Here is a 19,636-nt window from a genome sequence, read left to right as displayed (position 1 = left end):
CATGTGGGCAGCATTTGGTTTACTGACGAAGCTTATTTTTACCTGGACGGCTTCGTCAATAAACAGAACTGGCGCATATGGGGAACCGAAAAGCCCCATGTTGCACTCCCATCGTCCCTGCATCCTCAAAAAATACTGGTCTGGGCCGCCATTTCTTCCAAAGGAATCATTGGCCCATTTTTCAGATCCGAAACGATTACTGCATCACGCTATCTGGACATTCTTCGTGAATTTGTGGCGGTACAAACTGCCTTAGACGACACTGCGAACACCTCGTGGTTTATGCAAGATGGTGCCCGGCCACATCGCACGGCCGACGTCTTTAATTTCCTGAATGAATATTTCGATGATCGTGTGATTGCTTTGGGCTATCCGAAACATACAGGAGGCGGCGTGGATTGGCCTCCCTATTCGCCAGACATGAACCCCTGTGACTTCTTTCTGTGGGGACACTTGAAAGACCAGGTGTACCGCCAGAATCCAGAAACAATTGAACAGCTGAAGCAGTACATCTCATCTGCATGTGAAGCCATTCCGCCAGACACGTTGTCAAAGGTTTCGGGTAATTTCATTCAGAGACTACGCCATATTATTGCTACGCATGGTGGATATGTGGAAAATATCGTACTATAGAGTTTCCCAGACCGCAGCGCCATCTGTTGTTGGCAATTGTAACTACTGTAATTTCGAAAGTTTGTCTGCCTGAAAATGAACTGTTGTCCCAAGCATATTGCAACAAACGGTGTATTTCTATCGCTGCTCGTTTAGTTTTTATTGCCGTTTCAAATATACCGGTCATTTTTGAAACACCCTGTAAAAAGATATCATCCTCGCCTTTGACTGCTAAAACTATTTATTTACATAAATACACGAATGAAATATCCGTGTCCAATCATTTTCGGGTAAAACGCAGTGAAAGTTTCCTGCTTTGACAGATGTCAAAATTTGTAAACTGGTGTGCAACACTTAAAGGCGAAAGTAGCTTTCACACGATCTTTCAGTGCCAAGCAAAATAGCTTGTTGAAACTTGAACCATTCCTAGGAAGAAATGCTATGGTACAAAACAGTAAAATACTAAAAGTAACTGAAGGAAATATGCCATGACACGAACAGAAACGAGACTCGTTTTGAAAGACAATAATAACTCCAAAACCACAGGGGTACATCGACATCTACATCTACATCTACATCCATACTCCGCAAGCCACCTGACGCTGTGTGGCGGAGGGTACCTTGAGTACCTCTATCGGTTCTCCCTTCTATTCCAGTCTCCTATTGTTCGTGGAAAGAAGGATTGTCGGTATGCCTCTGTGTGGGCTCTAATCTCTCTGATTTTATCCTCATGGTCTCTTCGCGAGATATACGTAGGAGGGAGCAATATACTGCTAGACTCCTCGGTGAAGGTATGTTCTCGAAACTTCAACAAAAGCCTGTATCGAGCTACTGAGCGTCTCTCCTGCAGAGTCTTCCACTGGAGTTTATCCATAATCTCCGTAACGCTTTCGCGATTACTAAATGATCCTGTAACGAAGCGCGCTGCTCTCCGTTGGATCTTCTCTATCTCTCCTATCAACCCTATCTGGTACGGATCCCACACTGCTGAGCAGTATTCAAGCAGTGGGGTAACAAGCGTACTGTAACCTACTTCCCTTGTTTTCGGATTGCATTTCCTTAGGATTCTTCCAATTAATCTCAGTCTGGCATCTGCTTTACCGAAGATCGACTTTATATGATCATTCAATTTTAAATCACTCCTAATGCGTACTTCCAGATAACTGCTTCCAGTTGCTGACCTGCTGTATTGTAGCTAAATGATAAGGGGTCTTTCTTTCAATGTATTCGAAGCACATTACACTTGCCTACATTGAGTTTCAATTGCCATTCCCTGCACCATGCGTCAATTCGCTGCAGATCCTCCTGCATTTCAGTACAATTTTCCATTGTTACAACCTCTCTATATACCACAGCATCATCCACAAAAAGCCTCAGTGAACTTCCGATGTCATCCACTAGGTCATTTATGTATATTGTGAATAGCAAAGGTCCTACTACACTCCCCTGCGGCACACCTGAAATCAATCTTACTTCGGAAGACTTCTCTCCATTGAGGATGACATGCTGCATTCTGTTATCTAGGATACGTGATGGTCCCCTGGACCATACAAAAGGACATGCTTCTTAATAGGGTGTGTGATCAGCACGGGTGGCAATGCATCCTCTGCAATGTGGTCCTACTGTGGCCTCAAGGTTGGTAACGGATTCTAGTGGTAGGGCGTTCCATTTCTACATCAGCTCAGTTGACACGTCCTGGTAGTTGGTGCCTGTGGACGTGCAGAAGTACATCTCCCCAATACATGCCACACATGCTCTATGTGATTTGAGTCGGGATAACGTGTAGACCAGTCCATTCGGATATTATCCTTTCATTCTGAGAGCACCTTCTCCTTTGCTGTCCGATGCAATCGTGCACTGTCATCCATAAAAATGAAATCCGGGTAGAATGCACCCCTAAAACATATCCATGTCAAACGAGTACATTGTCACAACAGTGCGGACAGATGGGTGTACCGTGTTTAAAGATTGGACATCAGTACGCTCATGCAACATTATGTCTCCCTAAAACATCAGGCACAACAATGTTTCTGGGTGCATTATATGTCCGCATGTTTCGCCATTTGAGGGTACATCCAGCATTTTCGAGGGTGATCGTTTCTGTGGTCCATATATTATGGTATGAGGAGGCATAATGTTGCATGGATGTAATGGCCTCCAAATCTTTGAACACAGTGCAGTTACTACTCAGCGTTATTGTCCTCCTTCCTGATGTGCATCTTTTCAGGGGCGCATTCGGCCCTTTCTTAATTTTTAAGGATGACAATGCACGATCCCATCAAACAGCACACGTGAAGGAGCTCTTGACATGACAGGCTATTCGGTGAATGGACGGCTTACCCTTTACACCGACTCAAACCCCATCGAGCATGTGTGGTATGCATTGCGGAGATGTACTGTAGCATGTCCACATGCGCCAGCTCCCATCCAGCGGCCAGCAGCTGTGACCGAGCGGTTCTAAGCGCTTCAGTCCAGAACCGCGCTGCTGCTACGGTTACAGGTTTGAATCCTGCCTCGGGCATGGGTGTGTGTGATGTCCTAAGGTTAGTTAGGTTTAAGTAATTCTAAGTCTACGGGACTGATGGCCTCAGATGTTAGTCCGGCCGGTGTGGCCGAGCTGTTCTAGGCGCTTCAGTCTGGAACCACGCCACCGCTGCAATCGCAAGTTCGAATCCTGCCTTGGGCATGTATGTGTGTGATGTCCTTAGGTTAGTTAGGTTTAAGTAGTTCTAAGTTCTAGGGGACTGATGACCTCAGATGTTAAGTCCCATAGTGCTCAGAGCCATTTGACCCATTTTGAACCTCAGATGTTAAGTGCCATAGTGCTTGGAGCCATTTGAACCATTTTAAACCCTCCAGCAGTGTTCAACCGCGCTGGTGGAGGACTGAAACGCTCTACCACTACAACTCATTACCAGTCCTCCAGCCAGTACGGGAGCACGTTTCAGAGTATGGATTTCCGCCCGTGGTGATCACACACACTATTAAGAACCACGTCTTGCCTTTCGTAATATCCAAGGGACCATCATAAATAGTCGTGGCTCCAGTGTAATTATGTCTCTGAATAAAAGTTTCACATCTGCTGGTTTCACTGTGTATGTCTTCCAGTTACTAACCGTGGTATGCTGCAGCATTTACTTCTATGTAAGGTCCAAGTACCATCCAGCTGTGTTACTTGACAGGCGAAAGCTCTTTCGTTCTTAAGTTTCGTACGCCAAACATGGACAAAAGGGTAGCTTCAAGCATAAGATGGTTACTTCCAGTAATCTTAGTTTATTATAGTTCATAAAATAACATCGAACATACCCGCATGTCTCCTCTACTAAGCACGAGATTACTTTAGATTAGATTAGACACAACCGCCTACGCAAATGCTAGTGCCAAAACACCCGCATTCAGCTGAGGGTGCTGTTTTTATTCTAGCGCCTACTAACGCCATTCCCTTGGCGTCAGAATTACTATGTGTCTTATGATAGCCAATTACGCATATAATTCAGTGCATCCAAATGAGACTGGGAATCCCTCAGAAACTGCCGGTTCTCCTGTGTTCATAATGTTTTGGTTGAACAGGGATAAAGGGTTCGAAAGGGCTAAAAAGCAAAAATCGCTAGAAAATACCAAAATAAAAATGAAACAGAATGTCATTGTGATGTATATCAAACGTTTTCGATTGATCAGAGGATTATGGAACTGAAATTGGATACTGTCTAAGCAGAGTATAACAGAATTTATTTACGTGTATTTACAGATGTTTTAATTGATTGGCCGGCCGAAGTGGCCGTGTGGTTAAAGGCGCTGCAGTCTGGAACCGCAAGACCACTACGGTCGCAGGTTCGAATCCTGCCTTGGGCATGGATGTTTGTGATGTCCTTAGGTTAGTTAGGTTTAACTAGTTCTAAGTTCTAGGGGAGTAATGACCTCAGCAGTTGGGTCCCATAGTGCTCAGAGCCATTTGACCCATTTTTAATTGATTAAAGTAATTAATCGTTGTCTTTTCAGTAAAAGTCGTTGTTAGAATCCACGTACTTTCAGGTTCTGTTTCGAGTGAAATATATCAGTTGCCTCAAAAGCCTTTTCTAAAACAGTGTCACAATTGAGGTGAGCGTGCCCTCATATCCGCGTTTGCAGGATTTGTCGATGAGACCATACCCAACGAAGCCTACTATATTTAAGATGTGTTTCTGACTTTTAGTAGAAGTCAGTAAAGCTAGCGGTAATTTGTAAAAGAGAAAGCAAATAAGAAAACATTAACCACACCAAGGAAGCTTATAATGTAAGTACAAGTGAAAGGATCATTGTGAGATGGGTAGTTTCAATTAGTTTTGTGCAGTAGGCGAAAGCGTTTGTTATGTTACATCACAATGAACTTTTATTACGGAAATTTAAATTACGACGAAGAAAGCAGTTTTTGTCTGAAGCAATCGATTGGAACAGATCGAATGGTCACCATTTGAACCATTTGAATAACATCGGGGATAGTCTACAACCCTGTCTCACTCCCTTCCCAACCACTGCTTCCATTTTATGCCCCTCGACTCTTTTAACTCCCATCTGGTTTCTGTACAAATTGTAAATAGCTTTTCACTCCCTGTATTTTACCCCTGTCACCTTCAGACTTTGAAAGAGAATATTCCAGTCAACATTGTCAAAAGCTTTCTCTAAGTCTACAAATGCTAGAAACGTAGGTTTGTCTCACGTGTTCCAACATTTCTACGGAATCCAAACTGATCTTCCCCGAGGTCGGCTTCTACCAGTTTTTCCATTCGTCTGTAAAGAAGTCGTGTTAGTATTTTGCAGCCGTGGCTTATTAAACTGATAGTTCGGTAATTTTCACATCTGTCAACACCTGATTTCTTTGGGATTGGAATTATTATACCGGGTGATTCAAAAAGAATACCACAACTTTAAAAATGTGTATTTAATGAAAGAAACATAATATAACCTTCTGTTATACATCATTACAAAGAGTATTTGAAAAGTTTTTTTTCACTCAAAAACAAGTTCAGAGATGTTCAATATGGCCCCCTCCAGACACTCGAGCAATATCAACCCGATACTCCAACTCGTTCCACACTCTCTGTAGCATATCAGGCGTAACAGTTTGGATAGCTGCTGTTATTTCTCGTTTCAAATCATCAATGGTGGCTGGCAGAGGTGGCCGAAACACCATATCCTTAACATACCCCCATAAGAAGAAATCGCAGGGGGTAAGATCAGGGCTTCTTGGAGGCCAGTGATGAAGTGCTCTGTCACGGGCTGCCTGGCGGCCGATCCATCGCCTCGGGTAGTTGACGTTCAGGTAGTTACGGACAGATAAGTGCCAATGTGGTGGCGCTCCATCCTGCTGAAATATGAATTGTTGTGCTACTTGTTCGAGCTGAGGGAACAGCCAATTCTCTAACATCTCCAGATACTGTAGTCCAGTTACAGTAGCACCTTCGAAGAAAAAGGGACCAATAACTCTATTGGCTGAAATGGCACAGAAAACGTTCACCTTAGGCGAGTCACGTTCATACTGAGTTGTTTCCCGCGGATTCTCAGTGCCCCATATACAGACATTGTGACGGTTGACTTTCCCGTTAGTGTGGAAAATTGCTTCATCACTAAACACAATCTTTGAAACGAAAGATTCATCTGTTTCCATTAGAGCAAGGATAAAAGCGAACAAATGTGCAACTAAATGAAACTTTATAGCTCCCTTAATTCGCCGACAGATAGTGCTTAGCTCTGTGCCTTTTGTCGCTGCAGAGTTTTAAATTCCTAAAGTTGTGGTATTCTTTTTGAATCACCCTGTATAACAAAAACATCACAAACGAGCTTGCATCTCTTACCTTTTTTCCTGCATAGCTACGAACGATCCCAACTCATTTGTCCCATCGTGGTACGGTACCAGTTTCAGTGTGCCCTGTTCGTAGGAATCCATTCGGCTGGAGTGTAGCCATCTGCGGTCAGGCGATTTTGCTTCCGCATCCGGCACAAAGCGTTGGCCGGCCAGAATTTCTTCGCGGGACCAAACAGATGAAAGTCCGGCGCTGCAAAGTCCGGATTGTTCTGGAGCACCTCCCACACAAATTTGGCGATATTCTCTCAAACACAAACATGGGGGCGAGCATTTTCAAGAAGTATGACACCGTCAACATTTAGGTTATGGCGTTTGTCACGAAGGGTACCAAAGTGTTAATGTAGGCTGCAGCATTCACAACGGCGAAGTCCACCAGTAACACGCCATGCGTATCCCAGAGCACTGACCCAAACACTTTCCTAATAGGCTGAGTCATTTTTAATTTTTTCGTACTGGGGAACGAGCATGTTTCCACTCCATAGAGACCTAATCTACACTACTGGCCATTAAAATTGCTACACCAAGAAGAAATGCAAATGATAAACGCCTATTCATTTCACAAATATATTATACTAGAACTGACATCTCATTACATTTTCACGCAATTTGGGTGCATAGATCCTGAGAAATTAGTACCCAGAACAACCACCTCTGGCCGTAATAACGGCCTTGATACGCCTGGGCATTGAGTCAAATAGAGCTTGGATGGTGTGTACAGGTACAGCTGCCCATGCAGCTTCAACACGATACCACAGTTCATCAAAGTATTGTGACGAGCCAGTTGCTCGGCCATCATTCACCAGACGTTTTCAGTTGGTGAGAGATCTGGAGAATGTGCTGGCCAGGGCAGCAGTCGGAACATTTTCTGTATCCAGAAAGGCCCGTACAGGACCTATCCTGCTGAAATGTAGGGTTTTGCAGGGACCGAATGAAGGGTAGAGCCACGGGTCGTAACACATCTGAAATGTAACATCCACTGTTCAAAGTGCCGTCAATGCGAACAAGAGGTGACCAAGACGTGTAACCAATGGCACCCCATACCATCACGCCGGGTGATACGCCAGTTTGGCGATGACGAATAAACGCTTCCAATGTGCGTACACCGCGATGTCGCCAAACACGGATACGACCATCGTGATGCTGTAACGAGAACCTGGATTCATCCGAAAAAGTGACGTTTTACCATTCGTGCACCTGGGTTCATCGTTGAGTACACCATGGCAGGCGCTCCTGTCTGTGATGCAGTGTCAAGGGTAACCGCAGCCATGGTCTCCGAGCTGATAGCCCATGCTGCTGCAAACGTCGTCGAACTGTTCGTGTAGATGGTTGTTGTCTTACAAACGCCCCCATCTGTTGACTCAGAGATCGAGACGTGGCTGCACGATCCGTTACAAGCATGCGGATAAGATGCCCGTCATCTCGACTGCTGGTGATACGAGGCCGTTGGGATCAAGCACGGCGTTCCGTATTACCCTCCTGAACCCACCGATTCCATATTCTGCTAACAGTCGTTCGATCTCGACCAGCGCGAGCAGCAATGTCGCCATACGATAAACTGGAATCGCGATAGGCTACAATCCGACTTTTATCACAGTCAAAAACATGGTACGCATTTCTTCTTTTTACACGAGGCATCACAACAACGTTTCACCAGGCAACGCCGGTCAACTGCTGTTTGTGTATGAGAAATCGGTTGGAAACCCTCCTCGCGTCAGCACGTCGTAGGTGTCGTCACCGGCGCCAACGTTGTGTGAATGCTGTGAAAAGCTAATCATTTGCATATCACAGCATCTTCTTCCTGTCGGTTAAATTTCGCGTCTGTAGCACGTCATCTTCGCGGTGTAGCAATTTTAATGGCCAGTAGTGTACTTCGGGCGTGTTTGGTACGCCCACGAATCGTCACCAATGACGATTCCTTTCAGAAAGTCGCGCCCTTCTGCGGCGAAACGCTTTATGTGATCCAAGCCTCTCATCATTCGCTGGCGCTTGTGGTTGTCTGTCAGGTTCTCAGGCACCCAGCGATCACTAACTTTACGAAATGTCAACGTGTCACGAACAGTATTGAACAGTATCGTACACCGCACCCTAGTTAATGTTGAACCGCTGCGAAAAGGTTCGCAGTGGCGCACGCCGATCGTTCAAAACTGCTGCCTCGATGGCTCCGACATTCTGTGGAGTTGCAGCTGTCACCGTCCGCCGGGAGCGTGGCGAATCGCTGAGGTTCTCACGGTCCCCTCGGAAGTAGAGATGGGCAAAACTGTTCTTTTCAGAGATCGGATCAGAACTGTTCACTCCCTGAAATGAACTAGCTCTTTTTCATGACTCACCACTCATTCACGATAGAAAATAAAGGGAAGGCACATTGCCCTTTAAACTTGGTTTATTCCAGTACTATACCTGTATTTTGATCTTATTTGATCCTATTTTGAAGTAACACAGATAATGAGTAAGAATTTTGTATTGTTTATTGAAATTTCCACGATATGACAAAGTTTTTGATTATTGATTTATTTTGCACAATAGTGGTTTTTTGGGTGATCGGAAAATGTTGTAACTTGAGATTTACATTAACAATATATTTGGCTATAATGTATTAAAATTTCATTAACCTCGTACAAATACATCGCCAGCCATATATTTTTAAAGTGAACGTTTCCTTCCGAAGACGCCTAAAATCGCAAAATCCGTACCAGAATAAGAAAAAAAATATATAAATTTGACTGTAAGACTAAAGTGCTGCATATAGCCTTACGCAGAATAAAACAAGGAAAATATTGGTGTATCACATTTTGCGATACGTTTATCGGTTCGCTCGTAATTAAAGCGTAAATTCGAGTGTCCATAATAAAAATCCTATAGTAAGAGGAGTCATCAGGAACCTAATCTGATCAATTTAAACAAATAAAAACAAATGATGTATACATAACATAATAATGTAATATACATAGCGGTATTACTACGAAGAACAATATCCAGTAGAGACGAACTCCGATGCAGAAGCGCTGAGTCAAGCAGGTCGAGCCGCGAGCTGTATTACTGCGTGAGCTAAGACCGCAGAGACCAGAGTGACACCTGAGTTGCTTTGCTCAACGCTCTGGCTAGAGTCGAGAACGGTGGGGTGAGCGTTGAGCAGGCGAGTTCCGAGGGTGGGGGGAGCGGTGAACTCACCTGCTCCGAGACAAATCGTCCGTTCCCTTGCGAGCAGGTTGTTGCAAGTAGTTCCTATGTTATCCGCTAGGTGGCTCTCTGTCCTGTTGCTCGCATCAACTGCCCAGAGTGCAGGACGTGCGACTGAAACGATCGCCGACAGAGTGCGATGCTAAGTTAAGCTGCGCCAGACACTGCACGCGGCAGACGACGCACAGAGACGGCACAGCATATGTGAAACACAAAATACAATGGGGCACTGCACAATGCAGGCAGCCAAGGTAGAAGCAGGGCAGAGGCCGGCGCCGGCTGTGTTGTTGGCGTGCACTGTGCTCTGACCAGCAGAGGCGCCGCTGATATGTTCCATCTCTCTCTCTCTCTCTCTCTCTCTCTCTCTCTCTCTCTCTCCCCGCCATGGGAAACGTTTCGAACTACCGTTCTTTTTTTCTGAATCACTGATTGTTCACTCCTTTGAAAGAGCGGATCCCCCATCTCTACTCGGAAGAATACACAGGACTTGAAGGCATTGCCCTGCGGCCCATACAGTAGTCCCCGTGCACACCACCCATGTTTCTGTGAATTTCACTCGCCTTATGCCCTTTGGCCCACAAATATCGAACTACACTCCGCTGCTCTTCACAAGTTTACGACAGTGACTTGCGCGCCATGTTTGTTTCGTAGTTCAGGCTTCTCTCTTGTCATAACAAATACCGCTATAGCGCAAACGTGAAACTACGAGGCGTGTTTTTTAAGTAAGTACCGTTTTTAAATTAAAAAAAGACGTGCTAAGATATCTCAATAATTTTATTTTTACATGAAAGCCTGTACGTGAATCTACTTTTCTATATAATTCCCGTCAACATTGAGGCACTTGTCATAACGTTGTACCAGTTTTTGAATACCCTCCTCATAGACGTCTGCCGCCTGACTTGTTAACCACTGCATCACCGCTGTTTTGACTTCGTCATCGTCTTGAAGACGCTGACCGTCCAGGTGTTTCTTCAAGTGCAGGAACAGATGGTAGTCACTGGGCGCAAGATCTGGGCTGTACAGAGGATGATCTAGAGTTTCCCATCGAAAAGATATGATGAGATCTTTGGTCTGATCCGCCACATGCGGACGGGCATTGTCTTGCAGCAAAACGATGCCCTTGCTCAACTTCCGTGGACTGTTGCTTTGATTCTGATGTGACGTAGGCCACCCATGTTTCGTCGCCCATAACAATTTGGCTTAAGAAATCATCACCGTCGTTGTGGTACTGCTCAGGGAAAGTCAATGCACTGTCTAAAAGTTAGGTTTTGTGCACATCCGTCAACATTTTCGGTACCCAACGTGCACACAATTTTCGGTAATTCAAGTGCTCGGTCACAGTGCCGTACAAAACACTTCGAGAAACATTAGGAAATTAATCCCACAAGGAGGAAATCTTAAAGCGTCTGTTTTCTCTCACCTTATTGCCCTCTTCCTGCACTAAACTTTCATTAACGACCAAAGGACGTCCACTCCGTTGTTCATCATGATCATTTGTGCGGCCATCTTTAAATGCTCTCACCCACTTTCTTATCGAAAGAACTGCACCAGGCGAACGGTCTACCCGACGGGAGGCCCTAGCCACACGACATTTCCATTTTTACCATTCCATCTCTCATAATGTCTTCTCCGTAAACTGCACAGATCTCACGATGAATATCGATCGCTTAGATTTCTTAGCACTAAGAAATCTTGTAACAGCCTGTACTTCACAGTCGGCGGGACTCACGATTATCGGAGGCATCTTAAACACTCAGTACACAACGTAAACAAGGAAGGATGAGATTGTAATGGCGTCAGTGCTTTCATGTAAAAATAAAATTATTGAGATATCTTAGCACGTCTCTTTTTAATATCAAAAGGGCACTTACATAAAGAACACGCCTCGTATATCGTCGTGAAATTTCAACATTGTGCCAGCAATACCAGCGTGGTAAAAATTGTTGTGCGTTACTTTTCGATCCTCCCTCGTATGTATTTATCTTTTTTTTTTTTTTCGTGCTGAGTTGTTCTGGGCTCTCAGCCCATTCTCGCGCAACCATTCCTGCCATCAGCCAGACCGCCAAGCTGGTATCCGGCGCAGACATTTACCCAGAATGGGCTGCGACCTCGAAATTAGTTTCGTTAAACAAAAGGTAATCAAATAAAACTAGAAACCGAAGTGTTGCTGCTGGAGTTGTATTGCCAAAGCAAATACTTCGTCACCGAAGTACCTACCAATAAAACTCCTCTATGCGGTGGCGCGGTTCTTTCCGTTCCTTTACGCGGACCTGCAGCTACCTGTGAACATCGTCTCAGCAGATCATCAGTAGGAAAGCCGAGTGAAACCTACTGTACTTCGACGTGAACCACGCTGCAATTAAAGTCACTAATCTACGTTTCGGGAGAAACACGAAATGAAAGGTTGGAAATTTTGTCCTCAGTTAATATATTCTGAAACTAGGTGAACAAGTATCACTGCCAAGCCCGTGTTAGCCTTAACACAGTCACTCATAATCCCTTTCACTCACGTTAGAAAGTTTATGGGGTTGCATTTTCCGAAAACGTAATAGCTACAAAAATACTGATTGTTTTTGATTGAGAATGCTCGCCAAATATTAAGTCTGTCGGTACCAAATGCAGTCACAGTTTTTAGCCACCGACCTGCTCAATACGCCACGCGGAATATATGTCTTTTCTCGTCACAAAATTCACTTGAAAATTCCGAAATTTCTTCACACCCATCTGAATAATTATGCCGTCACTTTACAACACTTTTGATGTATGAAACACTACTAGATCCGGCAACTTATTGTTTCCATCGGAACTACTACTACACACGTCCGAACTGTTTCATGGCTAGGCTTCCACTCTTCTCTACCAGCAGAGAAAGGCGCGAGAAGAATATTGCTTTACCATTGGTCAGTTTACTCAACAGCCAATAGCAAAACAACATTCTCCCGCGTCAGTCCGCGCTTTTCATCCATAACCAATCGCAAAATAGTAATCCTAATGTGTTGTGACTTGACAAGACAGCCAAGCCACTATGATTGGTAGCCGAAAGGCACGCGTTAAGCTCACGCAGTCTGGCGTGAGGTCTGGAACATTTAAGGAAGTTAGACTTTAGCAAAAAAGGTCGTAGCTGTTGGAATACTTAACTTTAATCCATAATTGGTGAACATCGCGCTGCATCACAAGATAAATAGCAAATGATAATGGTGCCTTGCTAGGTCGTAGCAAATGACGTAGCTGAAGGCTATGCTAACTATCGTCTCGGCAAATGAGAGCGTAATTTGTCAGTGAACCATCACTAGCAAAGTCGACTGTACAACTAGGGCGAGTGCTAGGAAGTGTCTCTAGACCTGCCGTGTGGCGGCGCTCGGTCTGCAGTCACTGATAGTGGCGACACGCGGGTCCGACGTACACTAGCGGACCGTGGCCGATTTAAAGGCTACCACCTAGCAAGTGTGATGTCTGGCGGTGACACCACATAATGACTGCACTTTTTACCGACGTAATTATCTAATATGCTGAAGTTTTGTTTATGCATAAAGTTATTTACTATTGTTATTTATACCTGAATTAACTTTCCCTTTACCATAAACTTACTTTAAAAATCTATTCTACAAAAATCCCCTTTGTCCAAATCCATACTACTTCGAAATGTTCCCACACTAAATCCCACTACATAACTCGTTAAACAATTATCTTCATATTAACCTTAAACCACACTCACGCATTATTCATACTGCTAAAACACATTTATAACATTTTACATACACAAAAAGAAATAATAGCACTTTATGAAAATACTAGAACCGTTTATGAAAAACATTCTATTACTTTAGTGCACTCTAATGGGCACAATCGAAACTAAATCAGTCCCCTATACAATATTGTCCTCTATCGGCTGACACATAAACTACGTGCGCGTCCAGTCTCGCATCACCATCTGTCACTATGCAGCTCTGAGACACATCTCACACTTAACCGCCTCCAAGACAGGATCGTTATATGGCGCTACGCGTCGCTCTCCTAAATTGCCTGAGAAGTTCACGATCACACAGTACTGGCAACAGCACATTTGGCTTAAGTGCACTGAATGTGATTTGATGACGATGTCGCCTAGTCGTCAGATGATGAAGGCGTGAGTGTGGCGACGCTGCAGAGTGATGTCGGGCGGCTGTTGCAGCAGAACACGAAGCACTCCAAGCTGGAGAAGGCGGACATCCTGGAGCTGACGGTGCGCCACCTCCAGCGGCAGAAGGCGCTCGGCTCCAGCTCCGTGCTCTCCAAGTTCCGCGCCGGATTCCAGGAGTGCGCCCGAGAGGTGAGTTCCTAGTGTGTCCGACGAGTAAAAAACCTGTACATATGGCGGCCCAAACAACTGAAGTCCCAAATTTCATACCTCCACAAGCCATAAATTGTGCATTTATGTGTAAAAGTAACACACATAATATTTGGTCAAAAAATGCTTACTCTCAGAGGTCGCTCAGGAGCACACAAGTTTTATAATAATAATAAAAAAAAACATTCGCTTGATGAATGTGCAAATTGCCGCGCGGTTAGAGGCGTCATGTCACGGATTGCACGACCCCTCCCGCCGGAAGTTCGAGTCCTCCCTCTGGCATGGGTGCGTGTGTGTTGTTCTTAGCAAAAGTTAGTTCAAGCAGTGTGTAAGTCTAGGGACCGGTGACCTCAGCAGTTTGGTTCCTTACGAATTCACACACATTTGAACATTTGAATGTGCAAATTGTGCCATTAGAGCAACTTTTGAAGAAGTAGGGAGCTCGGAGACCCTGGCTGCGGTTACCCTTGACACTGCATCACAGACAGGAGCGCCTGCGATGGTGTACTCAACGACGAACCTGGGTGCACGAGTGGCAAAACGTCATTTTTTGGATGAATCCAGGTTCTGTTTACTGCATGACGATGGTCACATCCGTCTTTGGCGACATCGCGGCGAACGCACATTGGAAGTGTGTATTCGTCATCGCCATACTGGCGTATCACCCGGAGTGATGGTATGGGGTGCCGCTGGTTACACGTCTCGGTCAACTCTTGTTTGCATTGACGGCTCTTTGAACAGTGGACGTTACATTTCAGATGTGTTACGACCCGTGGCTCTACCATCGATTCGATTCCTGCGAAACTCTACATTTCAGCAGGATAATGCACAGCTGCATGTTGCAGGTCCTGTATGGGCATTTCTGGATAGAGAAAATGTTCGACTGGCCGGCACATTCTCCAGATCTCTCACCAATTGAAAACGTCTGGTCAATGGTGGCCGAGCAACTGGCTCGTCACTATACGCCAGTCACTACTCTCGATGAACTGTGGTATCGTGTTGAAGCTGCATGGGCAGCTGTACCTGTACACGCCATCCGAGCTCCGTTTGACTCAATGCCCATGCGTATCAGGGCCGTTATAACGGCCAGAGGTGAGGTGGTTGTTCTAGGTACTGATTTCTCAGGATCTATGCACCGAAATTGCGTGAATATGTAATCAGATGTCAGTTCTAGTATAATATATTTGTCCGATGAACACTGCATTTCTTCTTGGTGTAGCAATTTTAATGGCCAGTAGTGTATCTTTGGACAGACTTTTCAAACGCCCCTCGTACATACGCTCTAGCTCTTAGTTTTTCGCACACGGTCACTGTGTCCCGGAGTGTGAGACGGAGCGGTCGCCGGCCCGGCAGGTGGGCCGCTTCCTGGAGTCGCCCGAGGTGGTGCTGGCGCCGCCCGAGCCGCACGCGTCGCTCAAGCAGCGCCTGCTGCGCCACCTGGAGAGCTGCGTCGCCGAGCTGGACCTGGACCTGGGGCTGGCGATGCGCGCCGAGGAGAGCTCCAAGCCCGACTCGAGCTCGGGCCAGGCGCAGGCCCCGCTGCCCGGCTCCTCCTGCTCCTCCTCGTCTGCCTCCGCCTCGTCCGCCGCCTCCGGCACCGCCCCCGCGCCCGGCGCCCCCGCCGCCAGGGGCGACGAGAACAACAACCGCGGCCAGCGCTCGCACAGGTGAGTGGCGCCTCCTTTCGGTCGCTGTCTGCGTAAAACGCCACCAGCCTCACTACTTCCTTTATTGATCGCTTCATTCTGATGATGTGGGGACCACTGGCAGAACCGTATTGGTGCTCTTTGACCAAACGATGGCAAAATTTTGTACATACAGAGCGAAAATTAAGAAAACCCACAGACTTGTGGAACGGGTATCTGACTGGAAATGGAGGGAAAAAGGTCCTTTGAACATGTGCCCAGAAATAGACGGTGCGTGTGCAGTGACAACAAATCGTCCGAGAACACGGTAATGATCTGCATCGCATCCGTGTCACCTCAGATGTTCAGTTTCCTCCAACGGATGCAATACACGTGTTTGCAAGTCACGTTGTGGCCTGTCTCTGAATAATGTCACTGGTATTGTGAACACATTGTTGAAGGGACTTAGATGAAATCTAATTATTCATTCATTAATTCATTCCATAGACCCACAAAGAGGAAATCCTACCAGGTGTGGAACATGTCAGATAAACACATTACAAAAATGTAATTAGAAAAACTTGAGTTTGATTAATTTTTATGATCCTCAGTCAATAAACTGTAAAATTATGTACACGAATTAAATTTAAACTTCTAATATTTACAGGATTAATACTTACACCTGCTTTCATTAAATTCATCATTCAGACATTTGCTAGTTTCTTGGCTATTAAAACCAAGTATTGTCAAAAATTAAAGTAAATTATTCATTTCAATGATCCACAGTTAAGAACAGTCAAATCATGTACAAGATTTAAAATTAAACTTCCACTATTTGCAGACTTAAGACTTACATCTGCTTTCCATACATCCATCATTGCCACAGTAGGTAGTTACTTGGCTGTTACAACCAAGTATTATCAAAAATTAAAGTATAATAAATTTTCATTAAAATGGTCTACTGCACTTGTTGAGAAACTCACGGATGGAATAGGAGTTGGCCATCGAAAATTCTTTTAAATTATGTTTAAATTGTGCCTTGTCTGAAACTAAACTCTTAATGGTTGCTGGTAACTTATTAAAAATATGTGTTGCTGAATACTGGACTCCTTTCTGGGCAATCCTGCACATCACGAACCGATTCAGCATACACAACACTTTTCAGATGCCCCACAAAAAAATTAGGAGGTTTACATCCAGTGATCTAGCAGGCCATGCTACAGGGCTTCCATGTCCGATCCAACGCCCAGGCAAGATGCTGTTGAGGTGTCAACGAACTGTAATGGGGAAGTGGGGTGGTGCTCTGTCATTCAGAAATCACGTGACCTATCATACTGCCAAAGACACGTTCTCAAGTAGCCTAGCAGATGTAACGAAACTACTATTGCTACGTTACGTGGGGAAGACAGTGAAATTTTCCTCGGGCGAAAATTTTCAACACCGAAAAGAGATTATTTGATTTAAACTAAACCTCAAAAATTTGTTGTTATTCTTGTGTCCCAAAGGCATCAAGAAACATGTGATCATGGGGGCTTTTCTTACTAATGACATTGGCCTCCGCCTCTCAAAGAATTACTTTGACACAAATGCAAATGTTTACTGCTAGAACAGCTTCCAATATATTATACTTTAGTAACTAGTTCTGCGGTGACACTTATATAGTTCAGTTGATTTCTTATACGCATCTTAGTTCGGTGTAACTCGAAGTAATCTGCTTGCTGCTGCTGCTGCTGAGGTAGTCGTTTCCTCGGTCCATTTCATGTGCTAACACCATCAAGTTACGTGAATTCCATGAAATACTCCAGGTACCAAGTCGTTTTTATAGTGGTTTTTATGACAAGCTGCACCATTTCTTTTTAGTGGGAGCCCACTCCTCATAACAGGCTACATAGTCACAATACTGTATTACAACAATTACATTATTGCACAGACGTGCGACACAGTGGTTGCTTCTTAGAACTGTCTCCAACTGTCCATTCTGGAGTCTTGTGCTCCTCCTATTGATACGTTTGTTAACAATCAAGTCAATAAAACTACAGTGTAAATTTATTAAATTAACAATTAAAAGTTTGACATTTTTATGAGTGACTATCCACAGAACCTTGCTTATTTTATGCTGAAACTGGCAAATACAATAGAAAAGACTTTTACATAGGATGTACATTATATTATATAAAATATTGAAAGATAACAATGCTAACCTAAATTTTCTTAATTATGGCTTCATTTGTAAATGCAAAATATTGCGAACATATATTGGACAAGCATGACGTACTAGTAAACAAATGGAATAGTAAATTTCATGAGATTTAATGTATTACGCGAAATCACTTACTAGGTACCATTGGAATTACGGAAATTTGAAAACAGGAATGTAAAGCAAAAAGGGTTGTTTTATTTCACAGAGTATTCTTCAGGAAGTCGAGGCGTTTTGGAATAATAGCCAGTCCAAGCATGCGGTCGCCAAGAATCCCTGCCCATACATTGATGCTGATGAGATGCCTCAACCATTCCCCAAGGATTGTCTGTAGTCCACAGATGACGATTATGTAGCTTGATGATGCCAGTTCTGATAAAGGTTGCTTTATTGGTAGAGAGGAATGATGACGGAAATCCCGTAATTGTGATGGCCTGGTGCAGAAACCGTCGACAAAATCCTACCCATAGACGGAAATCAATTCCTGATAATAATTGCACTTGTTGTAGGTGACAGGGATTGTATCAGTTGTCATGCAGGACACACATAATCGTACTCCAGTGTACACCATGGTGGGAGGCCATTTGCCTGGAGCTTGTACAAGGTTTCGTCTCAATATCCTGTTGATCCCAGTCCTACAAGTATGCACAGTCCACCATGCTCGTCCGTGTGAAAGGACCCATGACCACACAAACCAGAAAAAGGGCTTGAAATGTTGTTTGATGTGGCTGGTGTGTGTGAGGGTACTTGTTTTGGTATGGCTGTGCTGCCTCTCGACCGTTTTCATCCGCTTGGGCGTAGCATCCGCTTGGGCGTAGACAAACACCATCGTAGTTTGTTCCTGACATTGAATACTGGACCATTCTACTGCTTACAGTATGCTACCTCAATCACGCAGCCTGCAACAAACAAAGAACACACGGTACATGGTCAGAAGAACTGTCATTCGTCAGTGCCATCTACCGTGGCAACGATACGTTTCGAAACACATGTTCATAGGCTCTCTTCCATTTTCAGCCAGGAATCCGTCCCTACAATTTGTCAGTTTTATTAATGTTCACCCTGTATGAACGGTTGCCGACGTTTCTGGAGATCTTGGAAGCAAGCAGGGAAATTTTAAACTGTGGTGCTTGTAAGGTCATTTGTCACAGCCCATTGGATGTCTTAGATATCTTGACAAAGCTTTCCTTTCAGCCGCGGAAACAATGAAAAATCGCTAGGCGAGAGGTCGGGCGAATATGGCGCATATGGGTGGCAATAACAGAATATCTGGCCAGACACTCGGTAACAGATAAAGCAGTATGGGCCCTTGCATTGTCGTGCAGTAAGAAACAGTCCTGAAAATGCCGCAGATCGGGGCGACGACGCCGAATTGCTTCTTGCAAACGTTTCGAGACTTCGATGTAAAGATTTTGACATGAAAGAACATACTCGTGGTCAAATACTCCCTTAATATCAAGGAATGTGATCAACATTGACTTTGTACACGAACTTTGTGGTTTGACTTTATTCAAGGCTGGTGATCCGTGACTCCAACATTCTGGACTTTGACGCTTCGTGCGAGACTCCTACTGCTAGCACCAACTTCCATCTCCAGCGACAATCTTTGATAGTAATTTGGGGTCTCGTCTGGCTGTTTCCACTAATACAGCAGAAATTCCTTTTCTCTTTGGGTTCATCTATTAGTGTGTGAGGGACGAGTTTTGCACTAAGTTTCCCTTTCCGCCGGCCGCTGTGGCCGAGCAGTTCTAGGCACTTCAGTCTGTAACAGCGCGAGCGCTAGGGTCGGAGGTTCGAATCCTGCCTCGGGCATGGATGTGTGTACTGTCCTTAGATTAGTTGTAAGTCTAGGGGAC

The 19,636-nt window shown here is 44.7% G+C and overlaps 1 protein-coding gene across 1 annotated transcript in view; it reads left to right on the top strand.

Moving 5' to 3' along the window:
• LOC126106724 (transcription factor HES-4-like) overlaps positions 1–19,636 on the top strand; it is a 92,919-nt gene that overhangs the window by 34,541 nt on the left and 38,742 nt on the right. The window contains exons 4-6 of the mRNA XM_049913104.1: positions 13,803–13,940; positions 15,312–15,491; positions 15,561–15,625. Of these exons, the coding sequence (XP_049769061.1) occupies positions 13,803–13,940; positions 15,312–15,491; positions 15,561–15,625 (383 nt within the window). The remainder of the gene's footprint in view (positions 1–13,802; positions 13,941–15,311; positions 15,492–15,560; positions 15,626–19,636) is intronic.

Source organism: Schistocerca cancellata, chromosome 10 (genome assembly GCF_023864275.1).
Source record: "Schistocerca cancellata isolate TAMUIC-IGC-003103 chromosome 10, iqSchCanc2.1, whole genome shotgun sequence".
NCBI classification, from domain to species: Eukaryota; Metazoa; Arthropoda; class Insecta; order Orthoptera; family Acrididae; genus Schistocerca; species Schistocerca cancellata.
This window is presented reverse-complemented; position numbering and strand designations above follow the sequence as displayed.